Genomic DNA, 20879 nt, shown 5'->3' on the forward strand with positions numbered 1-20879 from the left:
TTTTTCTCAAAATCTTTGTTAGATAAGATAAATTGATAATGAACATATGGCAATGATCTTGATTAAGTAATGGACAAGCAACATATATGACGTTTAAAAGTTAAAAATAACATGAAAGATTAATATAAATAAGATAACAATGAAAGAGATGAAATACAATTGAGATGAGGCCCTTCTTGTTGCGATTGAACTCGAATATTTTATGACGACTAATTAAGTGAATCTGGAATATTGATGATGATCGGAATGTGTTCTTTCCAGGATGGCAGAAAGCAACCTCTTAAGGATTTGTGAAGTATGGAGACAATATTTGCTGAGACCATGGGGTGATAGCTAAGAGTTTGATGATATGTAGAGCGAAGTGTGGAGGCCAGAGGTGACGAGCACGTGAAGGGGTTTGATATGAATGTGAAAACTGAGAAGAATAATAAATTAGGGTTTTAGGTGAAGATAAAATGATAACTTGAAGAATGATTTTATACTTTTGTTTATAAGGAGAGGGTGAAAGATGGAAAAACATCAGTAAAAATAAAGTAGAGATGAATTTGGTAGACAGTCATCCATGATGAACCTTAAGCTAACATGGCCATGGAAACATAAAAAAATTCATGAATGTTTGTCCCCCCGTCAATGGTGGAATAGGGCGCCATCAGCTACTTCAAAGTGAGAATATGAATTTAGAAACATGGAAGTCGCCAAGCCTTCATAAGATTGTCCACGACCAAGTTGAGGGGCTAAGAGGCCAAATTCGAACAAACACAGTCAAACGCTTCATTTCCATTCATTTCCTTCAATTTAAAAAAAATAATAAGAAGTCCCATATTGATTGCAAAGTACCAAATTCAAAATTAAATTACAAAATTCAAACTCTAATTAAGTAGGAAAAGAGGGAGTAAGTTTGCATTTAAAAGAGGGCTTGGATGGAGGCACGCCTTCATTTAAATTTTCATTTGGCGCTAGTGTGTGACGCTTGATCTTGGACTTGAAATCACTACTGGAATGTGCATAAGGAGGCACCTTTTGGCTTGCTTGGAATCTCTTAGCTTGATTTTGCATGGGAAGTCAGCCACATTAATGCAGCATGATGTTGATCAACTAGTTCAATCAACATCCCACCAACTTATAACAAGTAACTTAATTAACTTCTGAATTATAAAGAAAGGTTTAAAGTAGCGTAAATAAGCCTCGAGGCGTTTTTCGTCCATGAGGCGAGGCATAAGCCTCGAGGTGGTGTGAGGCGAAGCCTCAAAGACGAAGAATTGCGTAAATGAGAATTTAAGTATTCTAGCATGTAAATAACAGTAAGAGGCTATCATATAATAAAAACATCTAAATGAGAAGTGAACTTAATGGAAAACAATAAAATAGATGCAATATATGCATCTCATAGCATAATTCAAAGTACAAAACCAAAATATAAGTCTATCAAAACTCTCAAAGTACAAATAAGAAAGAACATTTAAAATCCAATCATGTCTCATCACTAAATGGGTATTCAAGGGAGGCTACGAATGTCAAATCTTCATCATCTTCAATGTTACCCACTTTTCTCTTTCTTATTCAATAAGAATGATTAGTATGTTGTTAATTGCATATAATTTAAATGTAATAGCACATAAGAAATTGTGAGATACCTTTGTTTGCTTATCGTACTGCAGTACTAGTGGATGTGTGTGGTGTGGTACTAGTGGATGTGCCCGCTTGATCTGCTTCTCCCCTCAAGACATCCACACTTAGATCATTTAACTGCATGTCTAATAATGGCAAATCTGTCTCATCATCTATGAACCAGTCATTATTAAACGTCATATCATCAAACGTCACATCATCATCCTTCAACCCTTTGTTCCTCAACCTCTTGTTGTGCATAATATATACAAGGAAGTTCATTCTGAGTGTTGCAAGTCAATTTCTTCTTTTCGTTTGCACTTGACTATATGTGCACGAGTTTTCTTCACACCCAAAGGAAGAACAAGTGAGGCCCAAAACTCTAACTACAAAATTCTGTAACTCAGGGGTGGAATCACCAAATTGGATCCACCATTCAACTATTTTCAAGAAAACAAACGATAATCATAACATATTAAAGTGTTATGTATGTACGGTTACTTTGCAAAAAATAAGCTTACCTGGAGAGCGTTTGGCAATAGTAGATTTTGCTGCTTACAAACCAAAAAATTCCTCCCTATTCCAAAATAGAACAAGTTCTAAATCTACAAGCCTCCTAACGATCTGGTTCGGTATCAACCGCTTCATGCAATGGTACAAGCCCAACTTCACCTCTAGATTTCAGGATTTCCTCTCTGAATGCTGAAATTGAGCATTGAGATAATATGTCGCTGCATGTAGATGACGATGTAACTGGACCTCCCACCAAGCATCGATGATATCCCAAATATCTCTATAATTGGCCTCTCCTCCTAAGTTATGTGCAATCAACTCCTTTGCCTCATCCTTTGCATTATATATAAAACCCATGGTTGGTTTCTTCTCAGCATCCACTAATCGTAGCACTTGTACTAAGGGTCTTATGCTCAATATGGCATAGGTCACACTTGCCCAAAATTTATCATTCAGAATTAACCTTCGTATTTATTTCCCCTCAGGTTTCTTGCCCTACGCACAATTAAGTCATTGTGTCGATGTAAAGATGGCTTCAAGAGGTTACCTAACATCCAGCATGCTCTGCAGTGTCAAATAAGATGTGGCAAACCTATAAGATAAACTTGCATTAGAAATTGAAAATGCTTTGCAGTGCACAAATGTAATAACGAACCTAGTGGTAGCATGGAAAATGATTTCCTTCTTAAAGAACTTTCTCATTAAGGCTAAGACCCATGAGTGATTGTAGATGAACTTTGTGATCTTCTTCGCCCTAAAAAGGGCGCTCCTGTGTTGAGGTAGATCACCAAGTTCCTCTAATATGATATCAATACAGTGTGCCGCGCAGGGGTCCAATAGATGTGTTTCCTCTACTCCATCAACATCTGACCAGCTGCTTTGTATGCACTACATTGTCAGTCACCACTTGAACAACCAATTGCTCCCCGATCTCTTCAACAACCCATCTAATAAATTGAAAATGAAATCAGCATTTTTAACCTCATATGAAGTTTCAATTGATTGTAAAAACATCGTAATATAGGGATAGTTTACAAGGATATTAATCATGCTCCTGCTCTTCATGTCAAACCATCCATCTGACATAATGGTAAAACCTGTCTCACTCCATATCTTTTTAATCTCATCAATACTCCGCTCTGTGTTCTGCAGCTCCTTCAAAATCCATGTCTGAAACTCGTACATGGAAGGTGTCTTCAACCATCTCATATACAACCCTACATATCATAACATATTGAAGTAGGACGGCGATGTCGCAACATTAAATGGAATGAAATTCTCAAAAAAGAATCTGCCAATATCCATGCAAACATGCCGTCGACGCTCTGGTGCCAGCCGCAGACATCATCTGTGATTTTCTACTATCCTCTCCTAGATTAATCATATACTGATCCATAGGACCCCTGGCACCTCTACTATATATAGTGGAGGAAGAGTCTTTTCCACACTCGCTCCCGTAGTAAGCACCATGTTCAACCCTTTCATCAAATTGCTCATGTTGTAAATGTTTGGCCATGGTACTCTTCTTCATGTAAGCAGTAATTTCCTCATTCACCTTATCCGGCACTTTCGCACAAGGTGCTACATTTTTATGTGAGTCAGATAAGTGTTCCTTCACGCGGGTAACTCCTCCCTTCACCACCTTATCACAAAAATTACATTTCAAATACACGTATGTCATCTCGCCACTTCCTACGTCAACCTGTGCACTGTATTTCCAAGAAGGGTCCTGCCGCAATGACGTATTTGACTTTTCCTTGCCCTTAACCATGCTTCCTAATGCACAAATACAAAAATCAAACCAAAAATCTCAAAAAAATTTAAACCCTAGATTTTTTATAACTTGAAAAATAATACCATGAATTTAAAAAAAAAAACTAAAACTGGTAGTAGAGGTGTCGTAGAGGGCAGCCGGACACAAGATGCTCACCGACATGAGGCACGCCGTAGGAGAGGCGGCGGGAATGCTGGCCGAGGGAAGCTAGGTTGCGGATATGGGCTTGCGGAGAACTCCTCCATTCGATTCGGGTAAGCCGAATGAAAGAAGTGAGGAAATAGGGTCTTTTTATTGAGAACTTAAGTGGGTGGGACCCGGCTATATGAGGCGTGCGCCTCACCCATTACTGCGCAATTGGGCCTCTAAGGTGCGCCTCATGGATCCTGAGGCGTAAGCCTCACCTAGACCCAAAATTGTTTAAGCAATGAGGCTCTTTGGGGTAAAATTGCGCAAAGGCGCGCCTCCTATTGCGCAATTTTAAACTATGTTTTAAAGTTTAAATTGTAAATTAAAAAATTTACAATTTTCTTCGAATTTGAACTCTTTTCTGCATTAATTCTCATCTACTTTGAGCACTATATTTTGTAGAGTTAAAATTTTTTTAACATTGAAATTAATATAGTGGGATTTTTTAATGAGGATGAGAAAATGATTGTGTGGGCATATCGTTGGTGGAGAGGAAACAATGAATAGTAGTCAGCCACAGGCTATGGATGAAAGCAAGAATAATGAAGGGAAATGGATGAGACTTTAAAATATTCAAGAAAATGTTTATGAAGTCCTGAAGTCATCACCATCAAGGATTCATAAGAGGTTGAACTGATGTTTTGTAACCTCAACAAGGATTTTTTTTTTAAAAAAAAATCAAAATATTACAATAGGATTACTAAGAAATGAAAGTCACCAAACTAACCTTGACAAAAGCACCTTAGGAATTTTTATTTGATAGCGAATTGATCACAATGGAAGTGCGCTAAAATATGATTGAGATGATGCCCTCTTATTGTTGTATGATAACTGATGAAGTGGATGTCAATGTCAACTATTGGAGATGATTGGAATGGGTTTTTTTCAAGGTTGGTCGAGACCAACCTCTTAAAGATGAGACATTTTGCGAAGCAGATAAATGAGATTCATTCAGCCATGAGGCATGGATGAAGTGTGAAAGCTTATCAGGTGAAAGAACATGCCTAGGGCTTAATTTGGAGGTAAAAATTAAGATGCATAATAAATTAGGGTTTTTAGGGTTTTTAGGTGGAGTAGAATTATGGCTTGAGGAATGGTTTTATGATTTTCTTTTTAATGGATTTCTTAGGTGGTGAGGATGGAAGATGGCGAAATATGACTAGACAAAGTGAATATGAATGTGTAGCCATGGCAAGCCTCAACTCACCATGACCATAGAAGCATCAAATATCATTAATGGTCGTCCACAACCAATGGCAGAAGAGGGTACCATCCTCTATTTCAAAGTAAGGACATCAATTTAGAAACATGGAACAAAAATAATACACTTAATTTTATGATTTCCCATTAAAGAAATAATATAATCAAGCCATGGAAGTCATCAAACCTCCATATGGTCATCCAACATCAAGAAGAAAGGAGACAGATCAAATTGGCACAAACATAATAAAAAGCCTCATTTCATTCATTCCCATTAGTATTTAAACATGATGGGACTCATAAATTACAAACTACCATATTCAAATTTAAATTATAAAATTCTAATTGCAATAAATGAAGGAAAGAGGGTGGCGGTTTGCATGCTAAAGGGCACTTGTATGAAGGCACTCCTCATTTAAATTTTAATTTAAAGGGGAGAGGGGCCAACTTATCGATCCTAGACTTGAAAACACCTTTAGAACGTGGAAAAAGAGGCACCTCGTTGCTTGCTAGGAACCACTTGGGTTGGCTTAGCTTGAAAGGTCAGGTGCAGAAAAGAAAGTCACGACATAGTGACTAAACACCCTCATGATTAATCACATCCCACCAAATTTGATGTTGGGTGTATGGCCTATTGGAGGGGTCACTTGGTGAGGGATAAATTAGCTAAAAACCCTTCACATAAATTCTATGTAAGTGGAAAATATATTTGTGGAGTTAAATTGGTGGTGGATTGCAAGTTAAGAGTGTAATACAGCCGCCGGCCTAAGGTTTAGGCTTCAAATTTCAAACAACACTATGCTAACTTCAATTGACTAGATCTCCCAAAATACTGATAAAAATCATCAAAACAAATTCAAAATTTAGAAATGAAAATCTATTTGTTATCTGGAAGCTTTTAGAATTTTTTAAGTCTAGATATTCTTTTGGGATTTTATAAGAGGGTAATCTAAAATAATCCAAATATGGCCAATTTGACTAGTTAGAGTCTAGGCTATTATTGGTAGGTCTTATACTCAGAAAATTGGGGAAATGACTATAGAATGATAGAAAGATATCTTTAGATGTATTTTGGAGTTCTCACAATTTTCGAAAGAGTTTAAGACCACCAAATCAAAACTTGATCAATACTAGGTCAAATTGCAACCCAGGTTTGATCGACCATTATAAGTGGGGATCTAAATGAGGATTATTATGGGACTTTTCGGAGAAAATATTTTTAGAATAAATTTGGGAGAAAGGCAAAAAAAATCATGACAAAATATTACATCAACACAAAAATAAAAACAATTAACTCACCAAAGATGATTAAATGAGAGATCACCAAACCCCTCTTTTATGGCCGACCATCAATCCAAGCTACCACTTGGAATTCACTACAATTTCAAATCTAAGCACTTCATTTCACAGCAAATGATGATTAAATACAAGTTACAATAAAAGAAAAATAAATTTGAAAAGAAGGAAAGGGGAATAGGGTGGCTCACACTAGTAACCACCATAATTGAGGTGGCCCACACTAATAACCACCATAACTTCTCCCTCCTTTCTATATTTGGCTACCCCCTAAACTCTTCCTTGGCTACTTGGCTTGGCTAATCACTCACTTCATGCACAAGACTATTAATTAACTCAATTAAGTGCCTTCTACTAACCAATTAACATATGAAATTCACAATATAAATACTAAGTCTTACACATATATAATTACAATATCACATACAATTTTCACACACACAGTTAAAGTAAAAAATATAAATAAAATTCCCTAACTTATAGTCTTCAACTTGCTCCTAATGATGGGTCCATTTTGCTCAACTGTAATTTACACGATTGAGCCCTGTTGATCGAACCCTTCTATCATCTGGTGCTTTTGATGCTCCAGATGCTATACCAATTCTACTAGACCTTAAAGAACACTTCTATGAAGAGTTGAAGTCTAACTAGCCAACAGTAAGATTTGATGCTAGCTTTTATTAATCATCTATAGTAAACTATTATAAACAAACTCACCTGTAGGTAGGAGAATATCCAAATTGACTAAATTTTTACCCACAAAATCCCTAAGAAGGCTTCCTAAAGATTTATTAACAATTAGTTTGTCGGTGAAAGGTTGAAAAAAAAAAAACTTAAGTTTTGTACTCATTAACTTCTACAATGTTTCCTAGAAATAAGACACAAATTTGATATCTTTATCAGAAAAAATTGTGGAAGGAGGTCCATAGAATCTATAATCTCTTTAAAGAATAACATTGCTATATGTGAAGCATCGTTAGATTTTGAGCAAGGAAAAAAATGGTTCGTCTTAGAGAATCTATCAACTTCAACAAAAATACTATCATGACCTCGGGGAGTGCTAGGTAAACCTAAAACAAAATCCATATAAAGGTCTTCCCAATGCTGGAAAGGAATGAGTAAAGCACAATATTTTCTGCTTTTTGCTTTGCGGTTTTAGCATTCCTACACGTATAACATTGGCTCATTACTCTTCTACATCTCTTTTTAATAAAGGCCATTAAAATTTGGAATCTGGTAGGTGTATAGTTTTTATTTTGCCAAAGTGTCCTGCTATTTCTCCTGAATGTAGCTCTAAGATGATAAATGTCCTCATTGAAGTCCTAGAGATGCATTTACTCTTCTAAAGATAACCATAAATAATAGAATAGTCACCTATTAAATTAATTAAATGATGATGAATCTTTCTTGACATGCTCTTGATATATCAAATGGAAATCAAGACAAACTTAATAATCATCTTTAGCCTCTCAAATTCGGAAATTTGATATTTCAAAGATGAAACTACCAAGGTTATCCTAAAAGTGCATCAGTATGTCCGTTTTCTATCCCAGGCTTATGTTTCAAAACAAATGTGAAATCATGAAGATCTTCAAGTCAATTGGTATGTTTACAACTCAACTTTCTTTGGGTATTAATAAATTTCAGAGTATAATGGTCAATATTAATAATGAACTCCATGTGCAAAAGGTAACGTCTCTAATGTCTAAAGATCCAAGCAATTACATAGAATTCTCTATCATAAATTGAGTATCATTATTTAGCATCATTTAATTTTTCACTATAAAAGGTTATATGATGGTTTTCTTGGCTAGGAACACCTCCTATACCTACCGCAGAGACATCACAAGTGACCTCAAATATCTTATTGAAATAGGAGAGTTTCAAAATGGGTGACGAGGTCATAAGAACTTTGATTTGCTCCATGGCTTTTTGAGCAAATATAGTCCAGCGAACTTGTCTTTCTTCAAATGTCAGTGAAGAGCTACAATCATGCTAACGTTTTTAAGAAATCTTCAATAAAAAGTACTAAGAAATGAAAACTATGAACATCAATGAAAGTTTTTGGTACAGACCAATCTAGGATAGCTTGAATTTTGTCAGGGTCAGCTTTCAATCATACAAAAATCACTATGAACCCGAGAAAAGTGATTTCGAGCAAATAGAAGGATTATTTTTTTTTTTTAAATTAACATAAAGTTTTGCTTCTCTTAACTTAAGCAAGACTAATCTTAAGTAGCCTAGACGATCTTTCTCATTAGAACTAAAAATCAAATTCATCAAAGTAAATCACAAGAAATTTCCCTAAAAATAGCTTTAGGGCTGTGTTCATAAGTCCCATGAATTTGCTAGAAACGTTAGATAATCCAAAAGGCATGACTAAGGATTCATATAATCCACCAGAAGTTTTGAAAGAAAACTTCCATTCGTTTCCTGCTAGATTCTATTTTGGAAATAACAAGTTCATTTCCAATAAGGACCAACATATCATCCAACATAGGGATTGAAAATATGTAATTAGTTGTAAGTTTATTGGCGGCTCTGCTATCCATGCACATTTTCCAAGTGTCATCCTTTTTTGGGTGCTAATAGGGCTGGAACTGCACAATGACTAAAGCTCTGTTGGATAAAGCTTTTCCTAAGCAATTCATCTACACATGGACTAAAGCTCTCATGGTTCAAGCCTTTCCTAAGCAATTAATCTACTTACCTTTTGAGCTCAGTATGCTCGGTGGGGTTTATCCTATAATGGTGAAGGTTAGATAATGTTGAACCAGGAATGAAATATATGGCATGATGTATATCCCTTCGGGTAATAGACCATCAAGTAAGTTCTTGAGAAATAAATCTTGAAATTCAAAATGATAGGAGCTACTATATCAGGCTATGTTGCACATACACAGATACGACGACACGAATACTACACGACACAGATATGGAATACATCAATTATTTAAAATATATGACATGGACGCGGCATTACAATTTTTATATATTAAAAATAATGTATAAAAATGGAATAAACAAAATATTAAGAATAATTGAGAAATATTGATATGAAATTTCAGCTTCTATTTTTTGGATCTCTGTGTGAGTTCTAGTGAGAGTCGTGAAGATTTGGAGAGGCTCAATCGTAGTACCCAATAGCCCCTGCAGGTAAGTTCTTGATTTTCCTCTCTCTTCTTCTTCTTCCCCCCATTTTCCACCACCTGAGCTCCCCTCCTTCCTCCCTACCCGACGGCCCACCACCACCAAACCCCACATCCACCAGCCGGTCCAAGCCATCCCCTCCCCTCCAAACCTGAGCACCACCTAGCCCGCCGGCCTCCTTGGCCGCCCCACCCGCCGGCCAACCATCAAGCCGCCGGCCCCCTCCCTTCCCTATTAATTTCAAATTTTGAAATTCAAACTAAGTTCCAAAGTTTCCAAATTTGACAAAAGCCAAATTAGGAACGTTTCAAATGTGATTCAATTTAATTTTCAATTAAATTGGATTTAAATTCCTCATCCCTAATTTGCCAAGATAAATTAGGAAACCCTTAACTCCCTCCCCAACCTCCTCTTCCTCTCTTAATGCCACCGGCCTATAGGGGGCTTCACTTTTATTTTCCCTCTTAATTCCCCAACCCAATTTTGGGAGTTTGAATTCAAAATTTAAATTGATTTCACTTAATTTGAAATTAATTTCAGATTTCTCTTAATTACTCCAAACCCTAACCTAGACCTAGCCGCCCCTCCCCTCTCCACCTCCTCCTACCCGAGAACCCCATCTTCTCCTCCTCCTTTGGGCCACCTCTCCTAGGTGATGGCTCCTCCACCATAACACCACCACGATGCCAAGATCCTTCCATGATCTGTTGCGAGCCATGACCCCGAGTTTGAGATTTTGATGATGACAAAAAATATCGTATGATTTACTATTCATTGAATATCATTTATTATTGGTTATTGTCCGTGAGTACTAACATTTCAGGAAGATCACAAGCTACTCAGGATGATAGGAAGATTCAAGAATGGGTAGATTAGGAGTATGAGTCTGATAATGTATTTTGTTATTTATTTTATTTTATTTTCTTGAGTCTGGCTACAAAAAGCATAAAAGTCTGAGCAACCATGCACACACACAGGGGGGGTTTAAAAGAAAATTTTGGAGATTTTCTTTCTCTGTAGATCGTCCTGTATGAAGTTATTTTGTACCGTACGATCTGAGCTTGCAGGACGATTCTGTGAATAGATCATATCGTACGAATGAAAATCGTACTGTACGATATGTTCAAATCCAAAACCCTAGCCATCAAATCAACTTAAGTAAGTTTTTCCTCCGCCGTTCGTACTATACGAAGTCTTTCGTACTGTACGATGTATTTTAAATACTTACTTAAATTAACCCGTGATTAGTGGAATAATTCAAGGCTTAATTTCAAATTGAATATCGTACTGTACGAACCAGTTCGTACAATACGATGAACAAAGACGAATTCTGATTGTCCCGAAGATCGACCTGGATGATCCATTGTTTTTCCCTCGTCGTACAGTACGATGTAGATCGTATTATACGATGAACAGAGACGAATTATGATCGTCCTGAATGATCCATTGTTTTTGCCTTGTCGTACAGTACGATGTAGATCGTACTATACGATGAACAGAGACAATTCTTCATCGTCCTGGAATTCGTCCTGGACAATGCCTTGATTTTGACCATTCGTATTGTACGATATGTATCGTACAATACGATGACTAGAGATGACATTTGATCGTCCCGGCTATCGTCCTGTATGATCAGTAATGTTGAGGATCGTACCGTACGATTCATTATCGTACTGTACAATGTATTTTGAATTGTTCGTACATCTTCGCACCAGGACGAAGCTTGGTATACATATCGTACGATATGATTAGAAATCGTTCTGTACGATAGTAACGGCTACTTTGAAATTTCAGGGATTTTGGAGCCCATTTTTAGGTGTCAAAATAGTTATGTTTTCTAAGTGTGAATCAGAGAGGAGAACGTGGTTAGAGAGGGATTCCGATGGAGAGAGCTCTTGAGAAGTTCTTTAGGGTTTGAGGGAGGAAGGAGAAGGCGAGCGTTGTGAGGGAGAAGAGGTGTGAGGAAGATCACACGGTTGCTCCGAACTTGCTGCATCTTGCTCCTCCTGTGGCCCTAGAAGAATTTGTGAGAGGATCTCCAAGGGGAAGGCTCTTCTACATCCGTGACCTCGAGGTACTCTGCCTTCTCCAAGAGGGAGAAAAACGAGAATGTTCTCTGCCGTCGCCAGGAGGGTGAAAACAGAGTTTGGCACTCCGTCACGCCGGGTTGGTGAAAGGGAGTATTGTAAGGGCTTCTCCGCCTTGCCAAGGGGGGAAAAAGGAGAGCTATTACTTGTAGTGAAATTCCCGGAGCGGAAGACTCCGAGGAGTGGACGTAGGTCATGGTTTGACCGAACCACTATAAAAATCCGGTGTGCTTTTTCCTTATCGTTTTTATTCTTGCGTGCATTTTTTATTTTCAGTATATTTGCTTGGTGAAATATTGTGATTGAACAGGATTCCATTGTTGCACTTTATTTTCATGTTAAAACCTTAAAAATATCAAAAATATTAGAACTCTTGTTTAGGTTTTATTTATTGCTATAAATCTTTCACAATTCACCCCCCCCCTCTTGTCCATCTAGTAATTTCAATTGATATCAGAGCTTGATTGGGTTTAAATTAGGAAGGGTTTAATGGGAAAGGGAGAGGCCGGCCATGCAATAGGCATTGGTGCTTTTGAATTCTTTCCAATCATAGGATATTTAATTAAGGGAAGAGAATTAAAGGGAACCTCCAATTAATTTCAAATTTAAAGAGATATGCAAAGTGTCCAAATTTAAGAGCAGGGGATTAGGAAAGAAATAATTAAATCCTTATTAATTGGAAATTCAAAAGGATTTAATTAGGAAACTTTCCCAAAAATAGGTTTCCTAAATTAGGGAAGCATTTCAAATTCAAATAATTTTGAATTTTGAAATTAGACCTTCCTAAATTAAGAGTGGATGCTTATGGAAAGTAATCAAGAGGTAGTGGAATTTTGTGGAGAGGAGGAGAGGGTAAAATAGGGCCGGCGGCATCATGGGGCTAGGAGGGATTAGGGGATGGGATTTGGGGGTTTCTTGGTTTGGATTTAGGAAATAGGAAAGGTTTAATTAAATCCCATTCAAATTTAAAATTCAAACGGACTCAAGTTTTGAAAAATTTCCTAAAATAGATTTTATAATTTTAGGAAAGATTTTAAATTTCAAATTGGGTGAATTTGAATTCAAAATCCAACCAAAATTATGGCAATATTGATTAGGAAATAAAACCAAAGGGGGTAAGGCTAGAGGGTGGCCGGCGGCTTGCTTGTGTTGGGGCAAAGGGGAAGGCCGACAGTTTGGGATGAAGTAGCTTGGGGAAATTTGTGGGTGGGATGATGGTTCAGGTGGGGTGGTGGTTGGACCTAGCCGTTGGATGGGACACGCTAGGATGGCAGGCAGCTAGACAAGGGAGGAAGGTAGTAAAGCTGAAGGTGGCGGTGGGAGGAGGAAAAGAAAGAGATAGAAAAATAAAAACCACGAACCCGGCCGTCTCCAAGATTGGTGGGTGATCCGAGTTCTTCCCTCTACTAGGGATCCTTCTCCATGACTCTCAAGCTCTCATGAGAATTCACACAAGATAACAATATTTAATTAATCATTCTTTCTTTCTTTCTTTCTTTCTTTTTTTTGAAGAGCAACATGAGGGCTATAAATAGCCTCGTACAAAAGGACTCAAAATAAGAAAGACAACAATGCCCTTAGGGCTTACATACAACCTCCCTTTAAGTAAGGGGTAAAAACGGAAAAACAACATAAATAATAATAATAAAAGACAAATAACATAATCATAAAATAACTCAAAATACATAGATGTGATCGTGGCCGTAGATCGACGGCCACGTCTCTGATGTAAGATTCATGCTCTGATGTCCCCATCACCCAGCCTAGTGTTTAGGTATTGTCTACTTCCTAAAACTCATTCTATACACCTAGGCAAGTTCACCAACTGTTGTAGTTTGCTGTCCACACAAAAACCGCATTATTTAGAGGCATTAGGAACATATAATTATAGTGTCTAGGTGTTGTCCTTAACCCCTTTGCCTCTCCCAGCATCCCCTAACTTCTACCCATGGATCCGGAACACATTCAAGCGACTTTAGACCTTATCGTGGGCCAACTTGGGACAGTTACCCAGAAAATTAGGAACACCCAAACTGACTTAGCGGACTTTAGATGCAAAACGGGTGAGCGACATGATAACATTAAGCGGTTAGGACACCCCGCAATTTACACCCCTTCTAGGCCGCACTCACCCTATGGTGATGACATCCGGGCTGATTATGGACCACTGTGGGATCACAATAGTCATAACCTTAGACCCAATCAGGACACCATAGGAAAGGAACCCACTTAGAGAGATAACGACACCCAATTGCTTAAAAACATCTGAGTAGACGCCCCTTCCTACAATGGTACCCTCGACCCACAAGTTTTCTTGGATTGGTTCAAAGGGTTAGATAGTTATTTCAAATGGTATAGGATCTTTGAAGCTAGGAAGGTTAGATTCACCGAGATGAAGCTTACAGGTCGAGCTAAACAATACTGGACAAATATGGAGAACATGCACGAAGCTTGAAGTGAACACCCCATCACCAATTGGCGAACTATGAAGCAAGAGCTCAAGAGAAAATATTTCCCTCCCTCATACTATCCCAAGCTCTTAGATAGATGGAATAGGCTGACCCAAGGGAGTAGACCTGTGAAAGAGTATTTCTCCGCATTTGATGACTACATGATCCGTTGCAGCAGAGAAGATACCACTACCCCGGCCTAAGTTCTTTCTATGTTTAGAGCCGGCCTTAGGGAAGATCGTCGAAATGAGCTTTTTGCTAGAGGAGTTGAAACTTTAGAAGCAGCCTGCAGTTTAATGCTCGACCTCGAAGAATCTAGGACCCATTCCCATTCTAAACATCTAGATTCCCGCACAACCCCATATAGGGTTTCCTCCAGTCAACCCCAAAACAGACCCGCTGGCCCTATGATTAGCCGACTGACAAACAGTCAACCCCAACCTCGTCCTAACTTTAAAGGAAAAACCCTTGAATGCGACACTCCCAAAGCCACCGCTAGAACCAAGTGCAATAGGTGCCACGGTTATGGACACATTGCCTCGCAGTGTTCTAGTCCATACAAGGTCACCATAATCGAAGAGGTTGAAGAAGAAGAGGAAGAACCTGAGACTTACTTGACCCATCATGTTGACCAGAAGTGTCATTATTTGACACGACCCGAAAACCCAACTCGAACCCGACCCGAAAATTTCGGGTTAGGGTCAACCCGAACCCGAAACGGGTCGGGTTCGAGTTCAACATTTCGACCCGTTTCAAAAATCGGGACGGATTCGAGTTAACCCTTTGACCCAAAATTGACCCAAAAGTGACCTGATTTTGACCCGAAAACCCGATTTTGACCCGGCAACCCGAGATTGACCCGATTTTGACCCGGCAACCCGATTTTGACCATGTTTTGAACCGAAAAGAGGAGATTGACACGTTTTTACCCGAAAATTAGCAATTTTTTTGTTAAAAAACGGGTCATTCGGGTAGGGTAGGGTAGGGTTGACCCGAACCCGAAGCGGCTCGGGTTCAGGTCCAGGAAACTGACCCGGTTTTAAAAACGGGTCGGGTTCGGGTTGACCCGAATAGTGTCGGGTCAGTTTCGGGGTCGACCCGAACCCGACCCGTGGCCCAAAATTGACACCCTAATGTTGACGATGAAGAAGACTTCTTCTACGAAGAAAACCCTGTTGATCTGCAAATCATTGATGTGCTTTGTCCCAACCTAAACCCAGTAACGATTGGCGAAGGACTTCAATTTTTCGCACCTTTACTAAGATAAGAGACAAGAACTGCAAAGTTATTATCAACAGTGGAAGTTGTATCAATGCAATCTCTTCAGCGATGATATCCAAACTTAACTTAAAGATGACACCCCACCCTAACCCACATAAGGTCGCTTGGATTAACTCGACTACCATCGAAATTAAGGATAGGAGCCTTATTCCCATAGCGTTTGTTGGATATCAAGAGAAAATTTGGTGCGATGTGTTGATTATGGATGAGGTTATTCGACAACAATGTCCATATTTATGGGAGAACAAACACATGCATGTTTGAGCATAATGGCAAGAAAATTAAGCTTATACCCTCCCAACCAAACCCCATAAGATGGAAGTCAAACCCACTCCTGTCAAACCAAACAAAGGATTACACCTTTTGACTGCGAAGGAAGTAGAGGTTGAGTTTAACCAAGGAGCCCCCATGTACGCTCTAGTGGCCCGTGAAACAACTGAGAATGTAGGAGAGCCCATCCCGGAAGAGGTCCAACCACTCCTTGAGACCTTTGCCGATGTTTTCCCCGAGGACCTTCCAATCCAATTACCTCCTCCGCGAGACATCCAGCACGCTATAGACCTAGTACCCGGAGCATCACTACCCAACCTTCCCCACTACCGTATGAACCCGGGCGAGCATGCCAAGTTAAAAGAACAAGTTGATGATCTGCTCCAAAGGGGATTTATCAAAGAAAGCTTAAGCTCGTGTGCTATCCCCGCACTTCTAACTCCAAAAAAAATGGCTCCTGGAGGATGTGTGTTGATAATCGCGATATCAACAAGATTACTGTAAAGTATCATTTCCCCATTCCACGCTTGGATTACATGTTGGACATGATGACCGGAGTGACTCTCTTTTCTAAGATCGGTCTTAAAAGCGGAATCCGCCCCGGGGACGAATGGAAAACAGCATTTAAAACTAAAGATGGGTTGTACGAATAGATGGTTATGTCGTTTGGTCTTAATAATGCCCCTAGCACTTTCATGCGAGTTATGACCCAGGTCCTTCGACCTTTCTTAAGAAAATTCATCGTAGTCTATTTTGATGATATCTTAATCTATAGTAGCTCGGTGGATCTTCACTTAAATCATCTGAAGCAAGCCTGTGAAGTTTTAAGGAAAGAACAATTGTATGCAAACCCAAAGAAGTGTATGTTCCTCACAGATCGTGTCACTTTTCTCGGATTTATCATATCCTCTCAAGGAATATCTGCTGACCCCAAGAAAGTTAGAGCGATTATATAACGAGTGGTATGAACCAAAAAATGTCAGAGATGTTCGGAGCTTTCATGAATTGGCCACCTTTTATCGAAGGTTTATTAGATATTTCAGCATGATAGTGGCACCCATAACCGACTGCCTCAAGAAGGTAGAATTCCTTTGGGCTTTATCTGCCACTAAAGCTTTTGAGGAGATCAAAAGGAAAATGGTCGAGACACCAGTTATGCGTCTTCCGGATTTTTCTAAAGTCTTCGACGTAACCTGTGACGCATCTGGAATTGGTATAGGAGGAGTTTTGTCGCAAGAGGGACACCCTGTTGTCTATTTTAGTGAGAAGCTAAATGATATCAGGCAACCATACTCGACCTACGATAAAGAGTTTTACACGATCATTCAATACCTTAGATATTGGAGACATTATCTTCTTCCACACGAATTTGTTATCTTTTCAGATCATGAAGCATTACGGTACATTAACTCTCAGAAGAAGCTTAATGCCCAACACGGAAGATGGGTTGAATTCCTGCAAGAATATACCTACACAATAAGACATAAAGCAGGATCCGAAAATAAAGCAGCAGACACTTTAAGCCGTAGGATGATGGTTACTCGTGAGATGAGGACTGAAGTTATTGTATTTGCGCGCATTAAAGAAGATTATAAGGATTGTCATGATTTTAAAGAAACATATGTACTTCTGATAACTGGAAAAGATCGGATCATTGATGATTTCCTGGTGGAAGACGGATATTTGTTTAAATCCCAGAAACTCTGTATTCCCAATACCTCACTCCGTGAATTTCTTGTTTGGGAACTACATGTTGGTGGTTTAGATGTGCACTTCGATCAAACCAAGACAATCGCTGCCGTTAAAAATCGATTTTATTGGCCGAGTTTTAAGTGGGACGTTAACAGATTAGTGAAACAGTGTCACACCTATCAATTGGCCAAAAAAAAGAAAACAAAACACAGGCCTTTATACACCACTCCCTGTACCCAATTGTCCCTGGCAAGATGTGAGTATGGATTTCGTCCTCGGTCTACCCAAGACTGTTAGAAAACATGACTCCATATGTGTGGTTGTGGATAGGTTTTCCAAGATGGCACACTTCATCCCTTGCTCGAAAACGTTTGATGCTTCTAGGATCGCCAAGTTATATTTTGATGAAATTGTCAGACTTCATGGGTTACCTAAAATCATTGTGTCGGATCGAGACGTTAAATTCACTAGCTATTTTTGGAAGACATTATGGTTCAAAATGGTCACTAAACTTCAATTCTCCACTGCTTTCCACCCTCAGACGGATGGTCAGACAGAAGTTGTAAACAGGAGTCTGGGCAACCTCCTTAGGACATTGGTGGGTGAACACATTAGAGATTGGGATTCTAAATTACCTATTGTCGAGTTTGCTTATAACAATTTCGTTAACCGCACCACAAGTCTGAGTCCAGCTCAAATTGTGTACGAATATCAACCTAGACAGCCAATAGATTTAATCCCCATGGGTCATAAGTCTAGAGCATTTGAGTCAGCATCTGCATTTGCATCACATCTACAAAAATTGCATTAGGAAATTAATAAAAAGGTTGAACAAAGCAATGCCAACTATAAACGTACTGCGGGCCTCAAGAAACGATTTAAAGAATTTGAAGTGGGAGACTTTGTAATGGTTCGGATTCGTCCGGAGCGGTTCCCGCAAGGGGCCGTTAAGAAATTACTTAGTTCTCCCTTCGAATTTTCTAAAGATCTAACTTGATAATGCATTTGTTTATGTTAGTCAAGCAACGGCATATTTTTATTAATTTTGAATAAGCAATTCTTGTTTCATCACATTGTTTCACATCAGTTCCTCTATTTATTTTCTCTTCAGTCCTTCTATGTTTATGTAAATCTTCTCTTCCAAGGATACATTATTTGCTTGATAATGTATGGACTAGTTTTGATATTGAGGCTTGTTTTTTTCTATGGTGGCTTCTCTTGGAATTCCTAGCAACTATCTTTATATGTACTATTTTCTTACAATAGTTGCAAAACATAGATTCATGATTATTGGACCTTGGTGGACCCAATTTATGTTTGCATGGCTCAACTCTACTATATTTGGTGTAGGAACATCAAGTAAGGCAGCATTTCACCAACCGGTGGCGTTCCTAACATTACACTGCATCTCCTTTCTTCATATATGATGGTTAAGAAGACTTCTTTTAGGTTGGAAAGGGGTGTTTTTCTAAATATTTGAATGTAGATTTGATCATATTCAACATTTAGTCCAGCTAAGAATTCATAAATTATTTCATCTTTTAAAAAAGGTAGTAGAATTACAACATCGTCACTGCATCTAACTTTGAAACACATATAGTGATTGAGTTTGAGCAAAAAAAATTCAGTTTGTTATAGTATTTGATAATTGAAATCCTACCTTGCTTGGTTTAGTGATTGTTTGTGTTAATCTCATAAATTAAGTTGCCATCATAGACCTTGGAAAACATTTGCTTGATCATGTCTCAGATATCCTTGGTTGTGGTTAGGAACATGTAGGTTCCGTTGAATTTTGTTATTATTGAATTACATAACCAAGATATAATCAAGAAATATTCTTGATCCCATATGCAAAAGCCGAGATCATCTTCACTTAATATGGGACCAATAGGGTGGCAAAATTTTTCCCTTTCCTTTAAGGAAAAATTTCATAATTTGGGACAAAATATGATTTCTTCATTCAATATGAATGAAGATAGAAAGTTAGTAATCACCTTAAATGGTTTAAATTAGACTATTTGATTGGTCAACATCTTACGATATGGAAGATATTTTCCTTCAGAAGAAAAAATTATTTCCTCTCATTGGAGTAGATGTCTTGCTATGGCTGGGAACCATAGGTTGCATAGAGAATTTGGACTAACGGAAAATCATAGAAAAAAAATTAAGGGCTCTTTGCTCCTAGCGCTCTAATATCATGAAAAGAGGCTAAATAATTTAAACTTTGTGAGTATTTCAATGGTGGTCTTGCCCCTCTATTTAGATAGCAGAATTATATGATACAATTCATGATTTCAACCTATGTAAAATACTAAATATATTGAAAAAAAGGAAGATATTCTACAGCTTGCAAGGATTTATTTCCTTAATAATCTCCACAGTAATCAAAGAGGGGTTTTTTGCCCCTTGAAGAACGAGGATGCCAATGATGACCGCCATTTACGCCAATGCATATGAACTAGAATATAAAGAGAAGCATGGAACAAAAATTGACAACTACAAGAGAAAACTGCTTCAATGACGCAATCCATCAACATCGTCAAATCAAACAAAAAAAAAAAAAAAACTTTACACAAATGCCACCATTTACCTGCTTAAAAATAGCAGCCGAACTCAACGGACTCTCCTTCACTCTATTATGCGCCGGAGCCGAAGCCCTATAGACGTACTTAGCCGGCAAAGGTCCATCTCCTTTCCCAGACTTATCATCTCCCTCCTCACCTTTCACCACACTTTCACCCTTCTTCCCCTCTTCCACACCCTTCCGTTTGCCAACTACATACCCAGCATCAACATCGGAGCTCGTGTCCTCGCCTGCGGAGTCCGTAACCATGTCCGACTCATCAGTAGTTGCTAGCTTTATCTTTTCCAAACCGTCCTGTTCCACGGTGGCCTCCGGTGCCGCCACCCCAGATATCCGTCGTTTGCGAAGAGATGGACGGGCAACTGAAGGAGTTTCATTGTTGTTGATCGAAATGGACATCAGGAAAGGAAAAGAACTACCGAGTTGTTTGGTTGGAAGAGGCTCGTCGGCGAAGCGGCATCTCCTGTATGGGATGGGAAAATATCTCGATACGGAAGGACAGCGACTCGTCACCACCGAAAAAAGGGGAAATTATTACTTAGATCAAGGAATAGACTAATAGAGTTGAGTTCAGACTCCAATCAAATATTAAAAGTGTTCAAAATATAATTTTTTATATTATTATGTATTTATTAAATATTTATTATTTATTTACTATGTATTTTCAATATGTAATAAAACTTAGTAAAAATACTTAATAAATATTCAACAAATACTTAGTAAATATGCAAAGTCCGGACGCAACTCTATATCCAGACTTCACACTTAATAATTTCTCAGAAAAA

The 20879-nt window shown here is 38.4% G+C and overlaps 1 protein-coding gene across 8 annotated transcripts in view; it reads right to left on the reverse strand.

The window, feature by feature from the left end:
• LOC110107905 (diacylglycerol O-acyltransferase 1A) overlaps positions 1 to 20634 on the reverse strand; it is an 82641-nt gene extending 62007 nt beyond the window's left edge. For 7 of the 8 annotated variants that reach the window (XM_028694456.1, XM_028694455.1, XM_028694454.1 and 4 more), the window contains exon 1: positions 20101 to 20634. In XM_028694456.1, coding sequence (XP_028550289.1) covers positions 20101 to 20493 — 393 coding nt within the window. In that variant the 5' untranslated portion in view covers positions 20494 to 20634. The remainder of the gene's footprint in view (positions 1 to 20100) is intronic. The other variant, XM_020838348.2, reaches the window with a different exon arrangement.
• Between the last annotated feature and the right edge of the window lie 245 nt (positions 20635 to 20879).

The sequence above is a fragment of the Dendrobium catenatum genome, unplaced genomic scaffold (genome assembly GCF_001605985.2).
Source record: "Dendrobium catenatum unplaced genomic scaffold, ASM160598v2 fragScaff_scaffold_488, whole genome shotgun sequence".
Classification (NCBI taxonomy): Eukaryota; Viridiplantae; Streptophyta; class Magnoliopsida; order Asparagales; family Orchidaceae; genus Dendrobium; species Dendrobium catenatum.